Source organism: Ranitomeya variabilis, chromosome 8 (genome assembly GCF_051348905.1).
Source record: "Ranitomeya variabilis isolate aRanVar5 chromosome 8, aRanVar5.hap1, whole genome shotgun sequence".
Lineage (NCBI taxonomy): Eukaryota > Metazoa > Chordata > Amphibia > Anura > Dendrobatidae > Ranitomeya > Ranitomeya variabilis.
Genome location: NC_135239.1, coordinates 218,128,980 through 218,153,783, shown reverse-complemented (window position 1 = coordinate 218,153,783; position 24,804 = coordinate 218,128,980). Strand labels below are relative to the sequence as shown.

General features: G+C 50.1%; 1 protein-coding gene across 2 annotated transcripts in view; it reads right to left on the bottom strand.

Moving 5' to 3' along the window:
• Window positions 1–24,485, bottom strand: part of LOC143787937 (RNA-binding protein 5-like) — a 38,295-nt gene extending 13,810 nt beyond the window's left edge. For both annotated transcript variants that reach the window (XM_077277169.1, XM_077277170.1), the window contains exons 1-4: window positions 24,333–24,485; window positions 19,312–19,383; window positions 3,909–4,074; window positions 3,656–3,814 (exon numbers count right to left, since the gene is read on the bottom strand). In XM_077277169.1, coding sequence (XP_077133284.1) covers window positions 3,656–3,814; window positions 3,909–4,074; window positions 19,312–19,328 — 342 coding nt within the window. In that variant the 5' untranslated portion in view covers window positions 19,329–19,383; window positions 24,333–24,485. The remainder of the gene's footprint in view (window positions 1–3,655; window positions 3,815–3,908; window positions 4,075–19,311; window positions 19,384–24,332) is intronic.
• Between the last annotated feature and the right edge of the window lie 319 nt (window positions 24,486–24,804).

The following is a 24,804-nucleotide window of genomic DNA, read 5'->3' as shown; positions in this document are numbered from 1 at the left end:
CAGGTCACAGCAAACACAGACGCACACCTCGAGCCCGGCTGTCACCAGGTCATAGCAAACACCGTGGCGCACACAACAGAGCCGGGCTGTCACCAGGTCATAGCAAACACAGACGCACACCTCGAGCCCGGCTGTCACCAGGTCATAGCAAACACCGTGGCGCACACAACAGAGCCGGGCTGTCACCAGGTCACAGCAAACACAGACGCACACCTCGAGCCGGGCTGTCACCAGGTCATAGCAAACACCGCGGCGCACACATCGAGCCCGGCTGTCACCAGGTCATAGCAAACACCATGGCGCACACAACAGAGCCCGGCTGTCACCAGGTCATAGCAAACACCGCGGCGCACACAACAGAGCCGGGCTGTCACCAGGTCATAGCAAACACCGCGGCGCACACAACAGAGCCGGGCTGTCACCAGGTCATAGCAAACACCGCGGCACACACAACAGAGCCGGGCTGTCACCAGGTCATAGCAAACACCGCGGCGCACACAACAGAGCCGGGCTGTCACCAGGTCATAGCAAACACCGCGGCGCACACAACAGAGCCCGGCTGTCACCAGGTCATAGCAAACACCGTGGCGCACACAACAGAGCCGGGCTGTCACCAGGTCATAGCAAACACAGACGCACACAACAGAGCCGGGCTGTCATCAGGTCATAGCAAACACCGCGGCGCACACAACAGAGCCGGGCTGTCACCAGGTCATAGCAAACACCGTGGCGCACACAACAGAGCCGGGCTGTCACCAGGTCATAGCAAACACCGTGGCGCACACAACAGAGCCGGGCTGTCAGGTCACAGCAAACACAGACGCACACAACAGAGCCGGGCTGTCATCAGGTCATAGCAAACACCGCGGCGCACACAACAGAGCCGGGCTGTCACCAGGTCATAGCAAACACCACGGCGCACACATCGAGCCCGGCTGTCACCAGGTCATAGCAAACACCGCGGCTCACACAACAGAGCCGGGCTGTCACCAGGTCATAGCAAACACCGCGGCGCACACAACAGAGCCGGGCTGTCACCAGGTCATAGCAAACACCGCGGCGCACACAACAGAGCCGGGCTGTCACCAGGTCATAGCAAACACAGACGCACACCTCGAGCCGGGCTGTCACCAGGTCATAGCAAACACCGCGGCGCACACAACAGAGCCGGGCTGTCACCAGGTCATAGCAAACACCGCGGCGCACACAACAGAGCCGGGCTGTCACCAGGTCATAGCAAACACCGCGGCGCACACAACAGAGCCGGGCTGTCACCAGGTCATAGCAAACACCGCGGCGCACACAACAGAGCCGGGCTGTCACCAGGTCATAGCAAACACCACGGCGCACACAACAGAGCCGGGCTGTCACCAGGTCATAGCAAACACCGCGGCGCACACAACAGAGCCCGGCTGTCACCAGGTCATAGCAAACACCGTGGCGCACACAACAGAGCCGGGCTGTCACCAGGTCATAGCAAACACCACGGCGCACACAACAGAGCCGGGCTGTCACCAGGTCATAGCAAACACCGCGGCGCACACAACAGAGCCCGGCTGTCACCAGGTCATAGCAAACACCGCGGCGCACACAACAGAGCCGGGCTGTCACTAGGTCATAGCAAACACCGTGGCGCACACATCGAGCCCGGCTGTCACCAGGTCATAGCAAACACCGCGGCGCACACAACAGAGCCGGGCTGTCACTAGGTCATAGCAAACACCGTGGCGCACACATCGAGCCCGGCTGTCACCAGGTCATAGCAAACACTGCGGCGCACACATCAAGCCTGGCTGTCAGGTCATAGCAAACACTGCGGCACACCAATCGAGCCCGGCTGTCAGGTCATAGCAAACACATCGAGCCGACTGTCACAAGGTCATAAACACCGCAGCGCACACTGAGCCCGGCTGTCACAAGGTCATAGCAAACACCGCGGCGAACACATCAGAGCCCGACTGTCACCAGGTCATAGCAAACACCGTGGCGCACACAACAGAGCCCGGCTGTCAGGTCATAGCAAACACTGCAGCACACACATCGAGCCCGGCTGTCAGGTCATAGCAAACAGTCTGTGCTCGGCTGTCGTCAGGTGATACAAAACACATCGATCCTGGCTGTCGTCAAGTCATAGCAAACACCGCGGCGCACACATCGAGCCCGGCTGTCACCAGGTCATAGCAAACACCGCGGCGCACACATCGAGCCCGGCTGTCAGGTCATAGCAAACACTGCAGCACACACATCGAGCCCGGCTGTCAGGTCATAGCAAACACTGCGGCGCACACATCGAGCCCGGCTGTCACCAGGTCATAGCAAACACATCGAGCCCGGCTGTCACCAGGTCATAGCAAACACATCGAGCCCGGCTGTCACCAGGTCATAGCAAACACATCAGAGCCCGACTGTCACCAGGTCATAGCAAACACCGTGGCCCAAACATCAGAACCCGGCTGTCACCAGGTCATAGCAAACACCGTGGCCCAAACATCAGAACCCGGCTGTCACCAGGTCATAGCAAACACCGCGGGGCACACATCGAGCCCGACTGTCAGGTCATAGCAAACACTGCAGCACACACATCGAGCCCGGCTGTCAGGTCATAGCAAACACCACGGCGCACACATCGAGCCCGGCTGTCACCAGGTCATAGCAAACACATCGAGCCCGGCTGTCACCAGGTCATAGCAAACACCGTGGCACAGACATCAGAGCCCGGCTGTCAGGTCATAGCAAACATCGCGGGGCACAGACCGAGCTCGGCTGTCGTCAGGTGATACAAAACACATCGATCCCGGTTGTCACCAGGTCATAGCAAACACCGCAGCGAACACATCAGAGCCCGGCTGTTGTCAGGCCATAGCAAACACCGCGGCGCACACATCGAGCCTGGCTGTCACCAGGTCATAGCAAACACTGTGGCACAGACATCAGAGCCTGGCTGTCACCAGGTCATAGCAAACACCGCGGCCCAAACATCAGAGCCCGGCTGTCGTCAGGTCATCGCAAACACATCGAGCCCGGCTGTCACCAGGTCATCGCAAACGCCGCGGCACACACATCGAGCCCGGCCGTCAGGTCATAGCAAACACTGCGGCGCACACACCGAGCCCGGCCGTCAGGCCACATCTGAAACACAGTGGCGCATACACTGAAGCCCGACTGTATGGCTGACGTCAGGTCATATCTAAAACACTCTAGGGCTTGAGTAAAGTGAAGATCCGGTTGGAGACCTCTTCAATCTGGCACGTACATACATAATATATATATATATATATATATATATATATATATATATATATATATATATATATATATATATATATATATATATATATATATATATATATATACATACATACATACACACACATATACACACACACACATATACATACACACACACACATATACATACACACACACATATACATATAAGAGACCTTTCAGTCAATCAAGTAACACAATATGAGGAGAGGCCGGCCGGTGCCGGTCTCATCCTCCCTTACAGTCCCCCCCCCCCAGCTCGTCATGTTTTCTGATTGATGTGATCCGTGGCTTGGGCCACATGATGCGACTGACCAGTTGCATGTAAGGAGCGTCACACACAGGGTGCAGATGTTCTGGATGTACTGGGAGCATGGGTGGCACTCACATCGCTCTCACTGATGTTTATTGGGAGGCCTCGCAGCATGATGGTCTTGCTCTCCTTCTCATCCACGTAGTAATCATTGCGGTAGTCGTGGTCCGTGTAGTCACCGTCTGAATGGTAGCCATCTTCTGAGCGGTCGCTGTTCCTTCGCTCACGGTCGTGCTGGAAGGAGCAGAGGTTTATCCTACAGACTATGCTGCAGGGTGGAGACATCATACCAGGGTCCACACCGGGGCTCTGCGAGCTGCAGACCTACCTCAGGACTGTCGTAATCTCTGTAGTCATCGTATCTATCGTCCCGGTCATCCCGGTATCTTTTATAGTCGTTAGAGTCTCTGCGCCTGTTCCTGGACACCCGGTCATCACGATCGTCTCTATCAAACGCGGACCCGTATCTCCCACTGCGCTCACTGCGGCTCACGCTGCAAGAGAAGAAAAGGCCCAAGTGTAAAACCTTCCAAGGAAGAGTAAGACGTCCGGCCGCGGAGCAACACATCAACACTGCTGGACTACAGGCTACATCTGATAACCCGGCACAGAACGCTAAGGCTGTGGGCACAGTGAGGAGTTTCTGATTCAAAAGCTCAACATAAAAACAAAGACCTTGAGGTTCTGCTCAGTTTAGCTATAGCAAAAAAGGGAATTATAAAACTTATTATGCCGGTTTAAAACAAATTTTCCTAAAAAACAAACACCACAGTGTGACACACACAACATATAACAGACCCTCGTGCATCCTAGGTCAGGTATCAAAACCAGTTACCGATCATATCATTACACTGGTCAACAGCATTTTTGGTGCCAAAGATATTTCATCGAATTTAGGGTATTTTTGGGGTGCTGATTCTGAATATGTCATCAGTTTTGGCAGATTGGCTCAAGTTTTTGACATTTTTGGTATCTTATTTATAGCACTTGTTGGTAAATGCGACGCATCATCTCATTAATTTCTTTGGATTAGTACTTGAACTGAGCAGTTCTCAATATAGTTTTGTGTTAATTAGTGTTCTAAAAGTTTGTTCATAGCTTGATTTTTGCACTAACTTTATGTTGTTGTCTGTTTTCCAGTGAAAAGCATGAACTCATCAAGAAGAAGTTGTCTTAACGATCCAGACTCATTCTGTTACATTTGTGGTGAATACACACTGCCAAAACATAGAAGAAACATAACAGACTTCGTAAAAAAAGTGTATTTTGCCTATTTTGGGGTTATGCTTGGGGACCAAGACAAGTTTTGGGCACCACACATAGTGTGCAAAGCATGTATCGAATTATTACGAAAATGGAGCAAAGGACAAAGAAAAAGCTTCAAATTTGGTGTTCCAATGGTGTGGAGAGAGCCAAAAAATCATCATGATGACTGTTATTTCTGGTAAACACAGGTACAGGCACATCTTCACAATGAGGGACAGGCCTTCTTGCAGATTCCATGTTACTCCCATTTTCGTTTCTTATGCTTATTGAATCCTTGCACTTGCACTGCACAGAAATAACAGTCATCATGATGATTTTTTGGCTCTCTCCACACCATTGGAACACCAAATTTGAAGCTTTTTCTTTGTCCTTTGCTCCATTTTCGTAATAATTCGATACATGCTTTGCACACTATGTGTGGTGCCCAAAACTTGTCTTGGTCCCCAAGCATAACCCCAAAATAGGCAAAATACACTTTTTTTACGAAGTCTGTTATGTTTCTTCTATGTTTTGGCAGTGTGTATTCACCACAAATGTAACAGAATGAGTCTGGATCGTTAAGACAACTTCTTCTTGATGAGTTCATGCTTTTCACTGGAAAACAGACAACAACATAAAGTTAGTGCAAAAATCAAGCTATGAACAAACTTTTAGAACACTAATTAACACAAAACTATATTGAGAACTGCTCAGTTCAAGTACTAATCCAAAGAAATTAATGAGATGATGCGTCGCATTTACCAACAAGTGCTATAAATAAGATACCAAAAATGTCAAAAACTTGAGCCAATCTGGCAAAACTGATGACATATTCAGAATCAGCACCCCAAAAATACCCTAAATTCATTAAAATATTTTGGACACCAGAAAAAATTTTTTTTGTTGACCTGTGTTATCAGCCAAAAAAGGGGGTTTAAGAATGAATGTAAGCCCGCAAGGGCAGGGTCCTCGCCCCTCTGTACCAGTCTGTAAATGTTAGTTTACTGTAAGTGATATCTGTAACTTGTATGTAACCGCTTCTCATGTACAGCACCATGGAATTAATGGTGCTATAGAAATAAATAATAATAATGATGAATCCCAGTGTCCTAGCTGTATGCAACTTGGGCCTCTTTCACACTTCTGTTTTTTACAATCGGTCACAATCCGTTAAAATGTTGAAATGACAGATCCTGTGCTGATTGTAAAAAACGGATGCACTGGGTCCGTTTTTTTGACGAATCTGTCAAGGCTATGTGCACACGTTGTGTATGCGTCTTTGCCGAGTTTTTCCGCTGTGAAAACGCATACACAACACAACCCAGGTTAAAAAATAATACAAAATTGTAATATTCTCACCTTCCGGCGGCCCCCGCAGCCTTCCCAATGCTCGTGATACTGCCAGCAGCTTCCGTTCCCAGTAATGCCTTGCGAGACAATGACCTGTGATGATGTAGCGGTCACAGGGTCAGTCCACAATGCATCACTAGGAACGGAAGCTGCTGGCAGTATCACGAGCATTGGGAAGGCTGCGGGGGACACTGGAAGGTGAGAATATCACAATTTATTTTATTTTTTAATTATTTTTAACATTATATTTTTGTACTATTGATGCAACATAGGCAGCATCAATAGTAAAAAGAGAGAGAGCGAGAATTTCCCTGACTGGAAATTTTTCCGCTCATGCTCAGTGTCAAAAGACGGCGTCCGTCGCTGGATTCCTGCTTTTGACACACAGCTACGGATCCTGCGCCCATAGGCTTCCATTATAGCCAACAACTGGCAGCGCAGGATCCGTCACTGAGCGATTTTCCCACATACAGAAAAAATGTTCCTCTGTGCGTTGTCTCCGCCCGACGGACAGCGATTGTACGATGGATCCAGTGCACGACGGATGAAACGGAAGGCCATCCGTCACAATCCCTCACTAATACAAGTCTGTGGTGAAGTGTGTGTGTGTGTGTGTGTGTGTGTGTGTGTGTGTGTGTGTGTGTGTGTGTGTGTGTGTGTGTGTGTGTGTGTGTGTGTGTGTGTGTGTGTCCCCTATGTATAGGTATTGTGTAACATCTGTCCTGAAGGCTGCATGTCTCACACAGGTGTTATAATGTAATATGCATTTTCCTGGGACAATATCTTTATTAAATACATTAAAAACAACAGTACATAGAAAAGGTACAACAGGACCTAATTGGTCCTGTTGTACCTTTTCTATGTACTGTTGTTTTTAATGTATTTAATAAAGATATATTTTTATGGGATTAATCAACTGTGTCCTCTGTGGAGTATTAGGATTTCTGTTTTACAGTTGTCCCTTGATTTAGTCCTAGCATACACACATCTAGCACCATTATAGGTGTCTATTTGGCTTTAATATCATGTGTGTTCTATGTGTGTAAAAATGCATGCCGCAATATTATTTTCATTATTTTCCTGGGACAAGCAGACTTCGGTCTCCAAATCTCACCAGGGAGTCTAGCTAGGACCAAGAAGAAAGAGTAAAGGTATCGTCACATTAAGCGACGCTGCAGAGATCTAGACAACGATGCCAATCGCTGCAGCGTCGCTGTTTGGTCGCTGGAGAGCTGTCACACAGACCGTTCTCCAGCGACCAACGATGCCGAAGTCCCTGGGTAACCAGGGTAAAATGTAAAAAAAAAAACACTACATACTCACCTTCTGATGTCTCACGTCCCCCGGCGTCCTCTTCCCTGCACTGTGTAAGCGCCGGCCCTAAAGCAGAGCGGTGACGTCACCGCTGTGCTCTGCTTTACGGCCGGCACTGACACATTCAGTGCAGGGAAGAGGACGCCGGGGGACGTGAGACATCAGAAGGTGAGTATGTAGTGTTTTTTTTTTTTACTTTTACAATGGTAACCAGGGTAAATATCGGGTTACTAAGCGCGGCCCTGCACTTAGTAACCCGATGTTTACCCTGGTTACCAGTGAAGACATCGCTGAATCGGCGTCACACACACCGATTCAGCGATGTCAGCGGGTGATCCAGCGACGAAATAAGGTGCTGGCCTTCTAGCTCCGACTAACGATGTCACAGCAGGATCCTGATCGCTGCTGCGTGTCAAACACAACGATATCGCTATCCAGGACGCTGCAACGTCACGGATCGCTAGCGATATCGTTGTTAAGTTGTTCAGTGTGAAGGTACCTTAACACTTGGCACCTCCTGGCTCTTGGAAGAGAGATATCAATTACGGCCTGATAGTAACTCTGTGAGAACGTTTACACAAAGGATACGCAAGAGAAAATAATATATTCATTGGTAGCGCGGCCGTGGTCCAATCAAAAAACAAGCAATTATGATATTAACCTGAGGGGCTGGTCTAGAAATCTGACCTCCAGACCAAAGCTACAAATTAGACCTGTAAACCTAGAATCGTGTTCACATGTGAGGGCGGCCTGAGAAGCTGATGTGTTCCATCAACTCCATATTCAACCCCCCCTCAGGGAGCAGAAAGCAGACTACCAAGTTAGATGATTTCTGTAAGTTTTCTCCTGTTTATGTTATACTTTTGCATAAGTTGTCTTTTTATCATCATATTTTTATACCTTTTTTTTACTGTAAGCACTGAACCTTTTTGTATTAAAGTATAAACTTTAACAAGTTGAACCTTGAATGTTCTAACGAATCCATAGCCTAAGGTGTGTGAGCCTTATGAGTGGTAGACAATATTATTATTTCCTGGACTCATCGCCCGTGTATTCGGTGAGTGGTGGCAGCGTGTATGAGCGGGTGTGTGGCCTGGGTCGGTGTGTGATTTATGCTCCCATTACAGCATAGGACAGAGGTTGAATGCCGGACAGAGTGGGGAGATGGATTAACCCTTGCAGGCACAACCCCAAGTCACGTGCTAAGAGTGGTCATGTGACTAATTAGTTACACCACGGAGCAGGGGATCCGTGACAGTCTATGAGAAAAAAAACGGATCCAGCAGAAACATTTGCTGGATCCGTTTTTTTTTTATTTACAAAACGACGCATTGTGACGGAAAGAAGTTAGTGTGAAAGAGGCCTTAGGTATCCTAAAATAAAGTGAGAATTGTGCACCATACACCTAGCCCAAAATAATCCACTGCAAATAACCGGAGGCCTTGTAAGGTATCTAAGGTATTATACACCTTTAATCCCTCAGCTCATAAACTCCTCCTCAATCCCGTGCAGGAGCCCAGCAGATGAGTGGCATGTGGCGAATATACAAACAAGGCGAGCATCATTCCAGGCTGAATACATGTACATTCATTCAATAGCTCATACTGGAACGGTCACTGAAAGTTTGATTGAGTCAACTTGAAAACATATCAGCCCCTATAGAAAGCCCATCAGGACGCAGAGGCAGATAGGAATGGCTGCATAACAAGAGACCTCAGGGCAGTATAGGGGAATGCTAAAGGGACAAACAACCACCTCCCCACAAGGTTCTTCCCTCCTTGGGAGTCATCAGGGGATCTAGTAGCCTAGTAAGGGGTCCGTTCCCTCACCTCTTGTACTGAAGCTACTTCCCAGGCTTCTTTTTAAATTGTAGTGGAGCATCCAGCTCCCCGGTGTGCAGGACGTCACTTCCGACCCGCACAGCGCATGCTCAGGAAATTCATCACATGCAGCGCCCGCACCTTGCCCTATGAAGTGTTTTGCGCATGTGCCCGATTCCCTCTGGAATGCCGCGTATAACGTCCGGTGCCCTCATTCCGAGAGCGGTGTCGTAACTCTTACTTCCGCCTCTTGGAACGCAGGACAGAACACATCCGGTGTTCCCAGGTTGTGCGCATACTCCGATCATCTCCGGGTGTCTACACCCAAGCGTGCAGAGGAATATATACCACGTCCGCCCTTTGGAATGCAACCTGAACTGCAGTTTCCGCCATGATCCCGAGGACTTTCTACTGCAGAAACCCAATCGTCCAGGGGAGGAATTTAAAGGAGAAAGGTCTTAGCCATCTCTATAATTAGAGTTCTCCAGGGAGCTACTATTCAGAAAGAGTATGAACATCCCAGACAAGGTATTCAAGGTGTCAAAACATTCCTTATCATACTAATAAAGCGTAGTGGATGATACCCTGGTATCAGAGGGCTCCATTGAGCCTACATACAAAGAATACTTTAGCAGTTTCCACAGGGAAGACCACACTATCCACACCGAGTGGAGACATCATTAAAGTGACAGTAGCATCCTCTCCGCAGCATTTAACACTGTAGATCATCAGCTCCTCCTCACTATGCTCCGCTCCATAGGCCTCAAGGACACAGCCCTCTCCTGGTTCTCCTCCTACCTCTCTGACCTCTCCTTCACTATCCTTTGCCGGCTCCTCTTCCTCTCCTCGTCCCCTTACTATCGGGGTTCCGCAAGGCTCAGTCCTAGGCCCCCTCCTCTTCTCTCTATACACGGCCCCTATTGGACAAACAATCAGCAGATTTGGGTTCCAGTATCATCTCTATGCTGATGACACCCAATTATACACTTCTTCCCCCGACATCACCCCTACCCTAATTCAAAATACCAAGGATTGTCTGTCTGCTGTGTCTAACACCATGTCCTCCCTCTACCTGAAACTAAATCTCTCCAAAACGGAACTTCTTGTGTTTCTCCCTTCACTCTACTCAACATCGAAATTACCCTGGAGGGTTCAACCATAACTCCCAAGCAGCATGCCCGCTGTCTTGGGGTCATATTCGACTCGAACTTTCCTTTACTCCCTATATCCTATCACTCACTCGTCACCTGCATCTTAAAAACATCTCCAGAATCCGACCTTTTCTCTCCTTTGAAACTGCTAAGACTCTTAGGGTACTGTCACACTATGCAACTTTCCAACGATCACGACCAGCGATACGACCTGGCCTGATCGTTGGTAAGTCGTTGTGTGGTTGCTGGGGAGCTGTCACACAGACCGCTCTCCAGCGACCAATGATGCCGAAGGCCCCGGGTAACCAGGGTAAACATCGGGTTACTAAGCGCAGGGCCGCGCTTAGTAACCCGATGTTTACCCTGGTTACCATTGTAAAAGTAAAAAAAAACAAACAGTACATACTCACATTCCGGTGTCCGTCAGGTCCCTCGCAGTCTGCTTCCCGCTCTGACTGAGTGCCGCCGTAAAGTGAAAGCACAGCACAGCGGTGACGTCACCGCTGTGCTCTGCTCTTACTTTACGGCCGGCTCCTAGTCTGTATCATAAACCCCAACGTACGTTTCGCATTTCATATATCGTGTACCGTAGTGTCGCTTCCTCAGAATCCATAGCCTTGTTTGAGCCTTATGAGTGGTAGACAGTAGTAGTAATATTTCCGGGACTCATCGCCCGTGTGGTCGGTGAGTGGTGGCAGCGTGTATGAGCGGGTGTGTGGCCTGTCGGTGAGTGGTGGCAGCGTGTATGAGCGGGTGTGTGGCCTGGGTCGGTGTGTGATTTATGCTCCCATTACAGCATAGGACAGAGGTTGAATGCTGGACAGAGGTTGAATGCTGGACTGAGTGGGGAAATAGATTAACCCTTGCAGGCACAACCCCAAGTCACGTGCTGAGAGCGGACACGTGTCAAATTGGTGGCAGCACGGAGAGGGATCCGTAACACATATCGACCTAAATTTACCATTATCATAAATTATAATGAGCCACAAAAAAAAAATCTCAAAATCACTGGGATTTGCTGAAGCGTTCAAGGGTTATTAACACAAAGTGACACTGGTCAGATGACAAAAGTTTGTCCCGTCAATAAGGGGTTAAATTGCACAGAGGTGGATATCCTGTCATGAAGAATGGCAATTCCCGATTCCCCAACTTAGACAATATAGTGCTGATGCATAACACACAAATCGTATTCTATAAATATTTACACACAGGTTGTAATGTAACAAATTAGGTAACAAGCCAAGGGGCTGAATACTTCCGCAAGCCACTGCATCTTCCTGTTCGCACTACCTGAACCTTCTACTGTGATGAAATACTGCGCCGATTGTTTACAGCACAATTCTGGCCCTAGAAATATGACGCATCAGATGTTAAAAATACACAGACAAAGCCAAACCCCAAGAACAGTTGGAGGATTACTTTACTCTAAATAAAGACTCTGTCCCTTCGCTCTCCTCAGTTTGGGAGGCGCATAAAGTTGTAATGAGAGGGAACGGCATTTCATTAGCATCACACTGAAAAAGAGACAGTGATCATCAACAGATGACCCTTTTGTCACGTCTCAAAAAGTTGGAACGAAGAATGTCTGTGCAACCCTCTAAACGTGCACTTAAAAAAAATTGTTGATGTAAGGGGTGGGCTGAAGGATCTCGCTATCCAGAAAGCTGAAAAAATGATGGTGTACACTAAGCAAAAATACTAAGAGGGGTAATAAGGCCCAATCTCTCTTGGCGGCTCAGATGAGGGAGAGATCGGTTCAGTCTTCCCCCTTTGCCATCAAAAATAAGCAGGGACAGCTCATATATGACCCACAGAAACAAGCGAACATATTTCAGGATTCCTATTCCCGTCTATATTCATTACCCTCCACTCTACTCATAGACCAGATCGATAGATCTGAAAGACTGAAAACTTGGTCTCCTGTCAATGACCAACCTTGAGTGCGGAAGCCGAATAACTGAAGAACTGGAGAATACAATTAAAGAATTGCCCCAGGGTAAAGCCCCAGGACCTGATGGGTTCACATATTTATACTACAAAACATTCCAGAAAGAATTATTGGTCTTTCTGTTACCGCTCTTTAATTCCTTCATGTCGGGTTCTCCCATCCCCCCTCTATGCGGAGTTCACATATCACAGTAATAGGGAAAGAACCCTGCTGATCGCGCTATCGTCCTATATCCCTACTAAATGCCGAGCTTAAAATATTTACTAAGATCCTGGCTAACAGATTGAGTTTGCTTCTTCCTGATTTAATCCATAAAGATCAGGTCAGTTTTGTGGCAAATAGGCAAGCGGGTGATAACACTAGACGCACCATAGATCTTGTTGATGTCCTTAAAAGAAATGGTCAATCTGGTCTTCTGCTCGGTTCAGATGCTGAGAAGGCATTCGACTGACTGAGTTGGCCTTTTTTATTGGCATCTTTACGCAGGTATGGCCTATTGGGTCCATTTCTTCAGGCTATACAAGCTTTATATTCCTTGCCCAATGCTGTAGTTAAACTCCCCCATGCGTCTTCCTCTTGTAACAATATCTCCAATGGATCTAGACAGAGGTGTCCTCTCTTCCCTGCTGTTTGTCCTCTGTATAGAGCCCTTGGCTTCCAAAATAAGGAATAATCCAGATATCCAGGGCATTAAGGTACGGGAGAGAGAGTTCAAGCTGTCTCTACTTGCGGATGATATTCTCCTCACCCACCCACACATTTCCCTCGCCAATCTCCAATCTACCTTGACAGAATATGGACTACTCTCAGGGTACAAGGTAAATACGACAAAGACTGAAGCTCTCCCAATTAACTTACCGGGCGCAATGGTGGACGCTCTGAAACCAAAGTTGAAATTTGCTTGGAAGGACACCACAATGAAATATTTGGGTATTTTCCCGACGGGCTCTTACGACTCCCTTTATAGACCTAATTTCCCGGCCTTCTAGAGAGATTAACGGGTCACTTTCTAGATGGTCTAAACTTCCTCTCTCACTTTTTGGCAGAGCAAATGCGATAAAGATGTCTATTACACCCAAGTTCTTATACATGGTGGAGGTTTTGCCGGTGCCGATCGCACGAGCGGTGTTGAGGTTTCAGAGCTTCTTAATTTTTGGGGGGTCAGAGACGACATTGAATATCTAAATCAGTCCTCACATCTCCAAAAACGCAGGGGGTATTGCCTTTCCAGACATCTTGAGCTATTACTTGGCCGTGCACCTTAGGATAAAGCTTGGCCTCCTTGTGGGCTTAGAGCAAATGGGTAGAAATGGAGAAACTTTGGATGGCTCCAGCGCCTCCCAATGCATTGCTATGGGGAGATGGGAGCACATACCCCTCAGTGCCCCTGCTGGGCTCCATGGCATTTACAGTGAAAATGTGGAGGATAAGCAGCAAGGCCTTTCCACTGATCTCCCCCGAGTCCCCTATGATCTCCTTCCTTTTCACACCCTCCATACCTGATAAGTCTTACTGCAGCTATGACAGAACCATGGCTTCAAGCACAATTATTTTATTACGTGGATATTGTAGACCCCTTTAATAGAAATATTCTTCCTTTCCAGACTCTTAGAGAGCAGTTTAAACTCCCACTTAGGACCTACTTCTCATACTTATAAATCCGCCACCCGGCCTTAACTTTATATAAAAACACAACGTTCTCCACCCCCACGCCCTCTGAGCGACTCTGTAAAGGGAATTCCTCTACAAAGGGTTTGATCACGGACATTTATGGTATACTGTTCACTCCGCCATCAGACCCCCTCCTAAACATGCCTACATGGTAAAGTGGGAGAGATACCTGGGGAGGGAACTTCCACTAAGTAAACTGTTCACTCCGCCATCAGACCCCCTCCTAAACATGCCTACATGATAAAGTGGGAGAGATACCTGGGGAGGGAACTTCCGCTAAGTAAACTGTTCACTCCGCCATCAGACCCCCTCCTAAACATGCCTACATGATAAAGTGGGAGATACCTGGGGAGGGAACTTCCACTAAGTAAACTGTTCACTCCGCCATCAGACCCCTCCTAAACATGCCTACATGATAAAGTGGGAGAGATACCTGGGGAGGGAACTTCCGCTAAGTAAACTATTCACTCCGCCATCAGACCCCCTCCTAAACATGCCTACATGATAAAGTGGGAGAGATACCTGGGGAGGGAACTTCCGCTAAGTAAACTATTCACTCCGCCATCAGACCCCTCCTAAACATGCCTACATGATAAAGTGGGAGAGATACCTGGGGAGGGAACTTCCACTAAGTAAACTGTTCACTCCGCCATCAGACCCCCTCCTAAACATGCCTACATGATAAAGTGGGAGAGATACCTGGGGAGGGAACTTCCGCTTAGTAAACTGTTCACTCCGCCATCAGACCCCCTCCTAAACATGCTTACATGATAAAGTGGGAGAGATACCTGGGGAGGGAACTTCCGCTAAGTAAACTGTTCACTCCGCCATCAGACCCCTCCTAAACATGCCTACATGATAAAGTGGGAGAGATACCTGGGGAGGGAACTTCCGCTAAGTAAACTGTTCACTCCGCCATCAGACCCCCCTCCTAAACATGCCTACATGGTAAAGTGGGAGAGATACCTGGGGAGGGAACTTCCGCTAAGTAAACTGTTCACTCCGCCATCAGACCCCCTCCTAAACATGCCTACATGGTAAAGTGGGAGAGATACCTGGGGAGGGAACTTCCGCTAAGTAAACTGTTCACTCCGCCATCAGACCCCCTCCTAAACATGCCTACATGGTAAAGTGGGAGAGATACCTGGGGAGGGAACTTCCGCTAAGTAAACTGTTCACTCCGCCATCAGACCCCCTCCTAAACATGCCTACATGATAAAGTGGGAGAGATACCTGGGGAGGGAACTTCCGCTAAGTAAACTGTTCACTCCGCCATCAGACCCCTCCTAAACATGCCTACATGATAAAGTGGGACAGATACCTGGGGAGGGAACTTCCGCTAAGTAAACTGTTCACTCCGCCATCAGACCCCCCTCCTAAACATGCCTACATGGTAAAGTGGGAGAGATACCTGGGGAGGGAACTTCCGCTAAGTAAACTGTTCACTCCGCCATCAGACCCCCTCCTAAACATGTCTACATGATAAAGTGGGAGAGATACCTGGGGAGGGAACTTCCGCTAAGTAAACTGTTCACTCCGCCATCAGACCCCCTCCTAAACATGCCTACATGGTAAAGTGGGAGAGATACCTGGGGAGGGAACTTCCGCTAAGTAAACTGTTCACTCCGCCATCAGACCCCCTCCTAAACATGCCTACATGGTAAAGTGGGAGAGATACCTGGGGAGGGAACTTCCGCTAAGTAAACTGTTCACTCCGCCATCAGACCCCTCCTAAACATGCCTACATGGTAAAGTGGGAGAGATACCTGGGGAGGGAACTTCCGCTAAGTAAACTGTTCACTCCGCCATCAGACCCCCTCCTAAACATGCCTACATGGTAAAGTGGGAGAGATACCTGGGGAGGGAACTTCCGCTAAGTAAACTGTTCACTCCGCCATCAGACCCCTCCTAAACATGCCTACATGATAAAGTGGGAGAGATACCTGGGGAGGGAACTTCCGCTAAGTAAACTGTTCACTCCGCCATCAGACCCCCCTCCTAAACATGCCTACATGGTAAAGTGGGAGAGATACCTGGGGAGGGAACTTCCGCTAAGTAAACTGTTCACTCCGCCATCAGACCCCCTCCTAAACATGCCTACATGGTAAAGTGGGAGAGATACCTGGGGAGGGAACTTCCGCTAAGTAAACTGTTCACTCCGCCATCAGACCCCCCTCCTAAACATGCCTACATGGTAAAGTGGGAGAGATACCTGGGGAGGGAACTTCCGCTAAGTAAACTGTTCACTCCGCCATCAGACCCCCTCCTAAACATGCCTACATGGTAAAGTGGGAGAGATACCTGGGGAGGGAACTTCCGCTAAGTAAACTGTTCACTCCGCCATCAGACCCCTCCTAAACATGCCTACATGGTAAAGTGGGAGAGATACCTGGGGAGGGAACTTCCGCTAAGTAAACTGTTCACTCCGCCATCAGACCCCCTCCTAAACATGCCTACATGGTAAAGTGGGAGAGATACCTGGGGAGGGAACTTCCGCTAAGTAAACTGTTCACTCCGCCATCAGACCCCTCCTAAACATGCCTACATGGTAAAGTGGGAGAGATACCTGGGGAGGGAACTTCCGCTAAGTAAACTGTTCACTCCGCCATCAGACCCCTCCTAAACATGCCTACATGATAAAGTGGGAGAGATACCTGGGGAGGGAACTTCCGCTAAGTAAACTGTTCACTCCGCCATCAGACCCCCTCCTAAACATGCCTACATGGTAAAGTGGGAGAGATACCTGGGGAGGGAACTTCCGCTAAGTAAACTGTTCACTCCGCCATCAGACCCCCTCCTAAACATGCCTACATGGTAAAGTGGGAGAGATACCTGGGGAGGGAACTTCCGCTAAGTAAACTGTTCACTCCGCCATCAGACCCCTCCTAAACATGCCTACATGATAAAGTGGGAGAGATACCTGGGGAGGGAACTTCCGCTAAGTAAACTGTTCACTCCGCCATCAGACCCCCCTCCTAAACATGCCTACATGGTAAAGTGGGAGAGATACCTGGGGAGGGAACTTCCGCTAAGTAAACTGTTCACTCCGCCATCAGACCCCCTCCTAAACATGTCTACATGATAAAAGTGGGAGAGATACCTGGAGAGGGAACTTCCGCTAAGTAAACTGTTCACTCCGCCATCAGACCCCCTCCTAAACATGCCTACATGATAAAGTGGGAGAGATACCTGGGGAGGGAACTTCCGCTTCCTATCTGGCATATGGTCCAAGGCAGCTAAATCGTCACCATGCATAACACAGAAGGAAAATCAGTACAAGATACTGATGCATTGGTGTCATACGCCAGAGGTTGTACATAATATTTACCCTGCCACGTCGGATAAATGCTGGAGATGCCTGGGGGCTCACTGCCACATATATTCTGGGATTGCCAGACTATAGCCCCATTCTGGAGGAGAGCACAGGGGAAGATTTCTCAGGTGTTAGATGTAGAGATTCCTCTGGATCCTGTGACTTTTTTGCTTAATGCTCCTCCATATCCTAACATCGGTGAAGTGACTATTAGCCTCGTACTGGAAGAAAAGATCAGCTCCCTCCATCAAAGAAGATTAAAGAAATGAGACGTATGGAGAATCTTACGGCCTGTATTAATAATCTTCATTTGTTCAATCGCGTCTGTTCTCCATGGGATCACTATGTAACTAACCGACTGATGTTACGTGCCTTCTTTCTTTCTTTTCCCCTCCCCCTTCCCTGTACCCCACCGACTCTTAAGGTACCTTCACACATAACGATTTTGTTAACGATATCGTTGCAACGTCACGCTTTTTTGTGACGTAGCAACGATCCCGCTAACGATCTCGTTATGTGTGACCGCGACCAACGATCAGGCCCTGCTGGGAGATCCTTGGTTGTAGGGAACGATCAGGACCTTTATTTGGTCGCTGATCACCCGCTGTCACTTGTTCACTTGTAACCAGGGTAAATATTGGGTTACTAAGTGCAGGGCCGCGCTTAGTAACCCGATAATTACCCTGGTTACCATTGAAAAAAAAAAAAAAAAAACACTACATACTCACATTCTGATGTCTGTCACATCCCCCGCCGTCAGCTTCCCGCACTGACTGTCAGTGCCGGCCGTAAAGAAAAGCACAGCGGTGACGTCACAGCTGTGCTCTGCTTTACGGCCGGCGCTGACATAGTCAGTGCGGGAAGCTGACGGCGGGGGACGTGACAGACATCAGAATGTGAGTATGTACTTTTTTTTTTTTTTTTACTTTTACAATGGTAACCAGGGTAAATATCGGGTTACTAAGCGCGGCCCTGCACTTAGTAACCCGATGTTTACCCTGGTTACCCGGGTGCTGCAGGGGGACTTCGGCATCGTTGAAGACAGTTTCAACGATGCCGAAGTCGTTTCCCTGATCGTTGGTCGCTGGAGAGAGCGGTCTGTGTGACAGCTCCCCAGCGACCACACAACGACTTACCAACGATCGCGGCCAGGTCGTATCGCTGGTTGTGATCGTTGGTAAGTCGTTTAGTGTAACGGTACCTTTAGATGAGGCATTAGATGTTTGCCCTAAGTTTAGTAGGAGCAGCAGTGCTGTGCAATGTGCCACTGGAAGAAACAGCTAAAATGTTTTGCAGAATTTTGCTACAACTATACTTATGTTTATGATTTTATTTGTACGAGAAAAAGGAAAATAAACAGTAAAAAAAAAAAAAAAACACACAGAAAAAACCCCACCAACACTGGCCTCACTGCTTACCTCTGCAGCTGCCTTCTGGTCCTTTTCTTTCAGCCGTTGCATGCCAGACCCCAATACTGGATGTGACTGGACGTCCTATAGTGGCGTGGCCAGGGATGAAGCATGCGATGGCTGACAGAAGAGGGAGGGAAGGCAGACAGCGCTGCACAATTGTGGTTTATTTCCTAGACCTGTTCCAGGCCACATACAATTATGGGTTATAGACAAACCCACAGCCCGATGCAGCTCCTGACCCAGGCACTGACTGTACAAATACTGCTGCAGCCCTGAAAACCGGAAGAGGATAAAGGGCACAAGAAACCAACAAATCCGCAATGTGAAGAGCACAGCAGCTAAGGCCGGGGTCACACCTGCAACTCGCGCCTCAATACCCGGCACTTGGGACCGCAGTGTGCGGCTGCATGTGTTTCTATGCAGATGAACGCTCCGGTCCCGGGGGTATTGAGGCGCGAGTTGCTAGTGTGACCCCGGCCTAAAAATCATTAACAGCAGCTGACTTACCGCTTGTCTGAGCCCATGGCAGGCCTCCAAGTGTCCAGTCTGGATCCTCTCAGGGGGTTATGGCAGATGCAACTGAACATGAAAAAGAAAATGGACCCACGTCAGTTTCCAGAACTCTATTTTCACGTGTCTCTGCAGCACTGGCCACCACCTGACAAAAGCAGTACACATCCAGCAACAGGGTGCCCGGCGCACAGTATACAGATGGCACTACAGGGGACCCAGCGCACCAACCTCACATTCAGAAGCAGCACCCTGCACAAGAAACCGAAGAACTGCAGCCCAGAGTATCCAGATTCAGTACGAAACCGAAGAACTGCAGCCCAGAGTATCCAGATTCAGTACGAAACCGAAGAACTGCAGCCCAGAGTATCCAGATTCAGTACGAAACCGAAGAACTGCAGCCCAGAGTATCCGGGTTCAGTACGAAACCGAAGAACTGCAGCCCAGAGTATCCGGGTTCAGTAGGAAACCGAAGAACTGCAGCCCAGAGTGTCCGGGTTCAGTAGGAAACCGAAGAACTGCAGCCCAGAGTATCCGGGTTCAGTAGGAAACCGAAGAACTGCAGCCCAGAGTGTCCGGGTTCAGTACGAAACCGAAGAACTGCAGCCCAGAGTATCCAGGTTCAGTACGAAACCGAAGAACTGCAGCCCAGAGTATCCGGGTTCAGTAGGAAACCGAAGAACTGCAGCCCAGAGTATCCGGGTTCAGTAGGAAACCGAAGAACTGCAGCCCAGAGTATCCAGATTCAGTACGAAACCGAAGAACTGCAGCCCAGAGTATCCAGATTCAGTACGAAACCGAAGAACTGCAGCCCAGAGTATCCGGGTTCAGTACGAATCCGAAGAACTGCAGCCCAGAGTATCCGGGTTCAGAACGAAACCGAAGAACTGCAGCCCAGAGTATCCGGGTTCAGTACGAAACCGAAGAACTGCAGCCCAGAGTATCCGGGTTCAGTACGAAACCGAAGAACTGCAGCCCAGAGTGTCCGGGTTCAGTACGAAACCGAAGAACTGCAGCCCAGAGTATCCGGGTTCATTACGAAACCGAAGAACTGCAGCCCAGAGTGTCCGGGTTCAGTACGAAACCGAAGAACTGCAGCCCAGAGTGTCCGGGTTCAGTAGGAAACCGAAGAACTGCAGTCCAGAGTATCCGGGTTCAGTAGGAAACCGAAGAACTGCAGCCCAGAGTATCCGGGTTCAGTACGAAACCGAAGAACTGCAGCCCAGAGTATCCGGGTTCAGTAGGAAACCGAAGAACTGCAGCCCAGAGTGTCCGGGTTCAGTACGAAACCGAAGAACTGCAGCCCAGAGTATCCGGGTTCAGTACGAAACCGAAGAACTGCAGCCCAGAGTATCCGGGTTCAGACACTGGCATAAAGGTGCATGTGGGGTCTTCCCACAGGACACCACAACCCCTCCCCCCAACGCCATACACCTCCATATACACTACAACCCCTCCCCCCAGCACTATCCACCTCAGTATACAGCTCCCCTCCCCCCAGCACTATCCACCTCAGTATACAGCTCCCCTCCCCCAGCACTATACACCTCAGTATACAGCTCCCTTCCCCCAGCACTATACACCTCAGTATACAGCTCCCCTCCCCCAGCACTATACACCTCAGTATACAGCTCCCCTCCCCCAGCACTATACACCTCAGTATACAGCTCCCCTCCCCCAGCACTATACACCTCAGTATACAGCTCCCCTCCCCCAGCACTATACACCTCAGTATACAGCTCCCCTCCCCCAGCACTATACACCTCAGTATACAGCTCCCCTCCCCCAGCACTATACACCTCAGTATACAGCTCCCCTCCCCCAGCACTATACACCTCAGTATACAGCTCCCCTCCCCCAGCACTATACACCTCAGTATACAGCTCCCCTCCCCCAGCACTATACACCTCAGTATACAGCTCCCCTCCCCCAGCACTATACACCTCAGTATACAGCTCCCCTCCCCCAGCACTATACACCTCAGTATACAGCTCCCCTCCCCCAGCACTATACACCTCAGTATACAGCTCCCCTCCCCCAGCACTATACACCTCAGTATACAGCTCCCCTCCCCCAGCACTGTACACCTCAGTATACAGCTCCCCTCCCCCAGCACTATCCACCTCAGTATACGCCTCCCCCAGCACTATACACCTCAGTTTACAGCTCCCCTCCCCCAGCACTATACACCTCAGTATACAGCTCCCCTCCCCCAGCACTGTACACCTCAGTATACAGCTCCCCTCCCCCAGCACTATCCACCTCAGTATACAGCTCCCCTCCCCCAGCACTATCCACCTCAGTATACAGCTCCCCTCCCCCAGCACTATCCACCTCAGTATACAGCTCCCCTCCCCCAGCACTATCCACCTCAGTATACGCCTCCCCCAGCACTATACACCTCAGTATACAGCTCCCCTCCCCCAGCACTATACACCTCAGTATACACCTCCCCTCCCCCAGCACTGTACACCTCAGTATACAGCTCCCCTCCCCCAGCACTATACACCTCAGTATACAGCTCCCCTCCCCCAGCACTGTACACCTCAGTATACAGCTCCCCTCCCCCAGCACTATCCACCTCAGTATACGCCTCCCCCAGCACTATACACCTCAGTATACAGCTCCCCTCCCCCAGCACTATACACCTCAGTATACACCTCCCCTCCCCCAGCACTGTACACCTCAGTATACAGCTCCCCTCCCCCAGCACTATACACCTCAGTATACAGCTCCCCTCCCCCAGCACTGTACACCTCAGTATACAGCTCCCCTCCCCCAGCACTATACACCTCAGTATACACCTCCCCTCCCCCAGCACTGTACACCTCAGTATACAGCTCCCCTCCCCCAGCACTATACACCTCAGTATACACCTCCCCTCCCCCAGCACTATACACCTCAGTATACACCTCCCCTCCCCCAGCACTGTACACCTCAGTATACAGCTCCCCTCCCCCAGCACTATACACCTCAGTATACAGCTCCCCTCCCCCAGCACTATACACCTCAGTATACAGCTCCCCTCCCCCAGCACTATACCCCTCAGTATACACCTCCCCTCCCCAGCTCTATACACACCTCAGTATACAGCTCCCCTCCCCCAGCACTATACACCTCAGTATACAGCTCCCCTCCCCCAGCACTATACACCTCAGTATACAGCTCCCCTCCCCCAGCACTATACACCTCAGTATACAGCTCCCCTCCCCCAGCACTATACACCTCAGTATACAGCTCCCCTCCCCCAGCACTATACACCTCAGTATACGCCTCCCCCAGCACTATACACCTCAGTATACGCCTCCCCCAGCACTATACACCTCAGTATACAGCTCCCCTCCCCCAGCACTATACACCTCAGTATACAGCTCCCCTCCCCCAGCACTATACACCTCAGTATACAGCTCCCCTCCCCCTGCACTGTACACCTCAGTATACACCTCCCCTCCCCCAGCACTATACACCTCAGTATACACCTCCCCCAGCACTATACACCTCAGTATACAGCTCCCCTCCCCCAGCACTATACACCTCAGTATACAGCTCCCCTCCCCCAGCACTATACACCTCAGTATACAGCTCCCCTCCCCCAGCACTGTACACCTCAGTATACACCTCCCCCAGCACTATACACCTCAGTATACAGCTCCCCTCCCTCAGCACTATACACCTCAGTATACGCCTCCCCCAGCACTATACACCTCAGTATACACCTCCCCCAGCACTATACACCTCAGTATACAGCTCCCCTCCCCCAGCACTATACACCTCAGTATACAGCTCCCCTCCCCCAGCACTATACACCTCAGTATACAGCTCCCCTCCCCCAGCACTATACACCTCAGTATACAGCTCCCCTCCCCCAGCACTATACACCTCAGTATACGCCTCCCCCAGCACTATACACCTCAGTATACGCCTCCCCCAGCACTATACACCTCAGTATACAGCTCCCCTCCCCCAGCACTATACACCTCAGTATACAGCTCCCCTCCCCCCAGCACTATACACCTCAGTATACACCTCAGTATACAGCTCCCCTCCCTCAGCACTATACACCTCAGTATACGCCTCCCCCAGCACTATACACCTCAGTATACAGCTCCCCCCAGCACTATACACCTCAGTATACAGCTCCCCCCAGCACTATACACCTCAGTATACAGCTCCCCCCAGCACTATACACCTCAGTATACAGCTCCCCTCCCCCAGCACTATACACCTCAGTACACAGCTCCCCTCCCCCAGCACTATACACCTCAGTACACAGCTCCCCCCAGCACTATACACCTCAGTATACAGCTCCCCTCCCCCAGCACTATACACCTCAGTATACAGCTCCCCTCCCCCAGCACTATCCACCTCAGTATACAGCTCCCCTCCCCCAGCACTATCCACCTCAGTATACAGCTCCCCTCCCCCAGCACTATACACCTCAGTATACACCTCCCCCAGCACTATACACCTCAGTATACAGCTCCCCTCCCCCAGCACTATACACCTCAGTATACAGCTCCCCTCCCCCAGCACTGTACACCTCAGTATACAGCTCCCCTCCCCCCAGCACTATACACCTCAGTATACAGCTCCCCCCAGCACTATACACCTCAGTATACAGCTCCCCCCAGCACTATACACCTCAGTATACGCCTCCCCCAGCACTATACCCCTCAGTATACAGCTCCCCTCCCCCAGCACTATACACCTCAGTATACAGCTCCCCTCCCCCCAGCACTATACACCTCAGTATACAGCTCCCCTCCCCCAGCACTATACACCTCAGTATACAGCTCCCCTCCCCCAGCACTGTACACCTCAGTATACACCTCAGTATACAGCTCCCCTCCCCCAGCACTATACACCTCAGTATACAGCTCCCCTCCCCCCAGCACTATACACCTCAGTATACACCTCCCCTCCCCCCAGCACTATACACCTCAGTACACAGCTCCCCCCAGCACTATACCCCTCAGTACACCGCGTTATGACACGTGTACAGCCCGGGCCGCACGCACCTTCTGGCCGCTCTTGGTCGCGGCGTCTTCTCGTTTCTCTCTTTCTGCACGAAATGGCGGCGGCTCCACCCGTCTCCTACCCAGAGTGCAGCGCGCCCGGCTCTGCGCCTCGAAGCTTCCACGTCTGGCGCATGCGCTGGCGGTCACAGCAACTGGAGGCCGAGAGCCGCGGGGCATCGTGGGAGGAGGAGCCTGGAGGAGACGAGTGATGGCGGCGAGTCCCGCGGTCACAGCTGCTGCAGAACCTCGTCACAGGCGCGGGACATAATTACGTCATACTGTCCCCATACAGAAAGTAGAGGCGGATGTGCCTCAGCTGCTGCAGAACCTCACAGAGGAGGAGGAGGGGCCATGTGTTAGTCCCCAGGGTCATCTGCGCACTGTGGTAAAAATCGTAAAGGCTCCGGCATAACATTATACATGTTAGTTAGCTGCTAGAAGATGGCGGCCAAGAACCACAACCCCCAGCGGC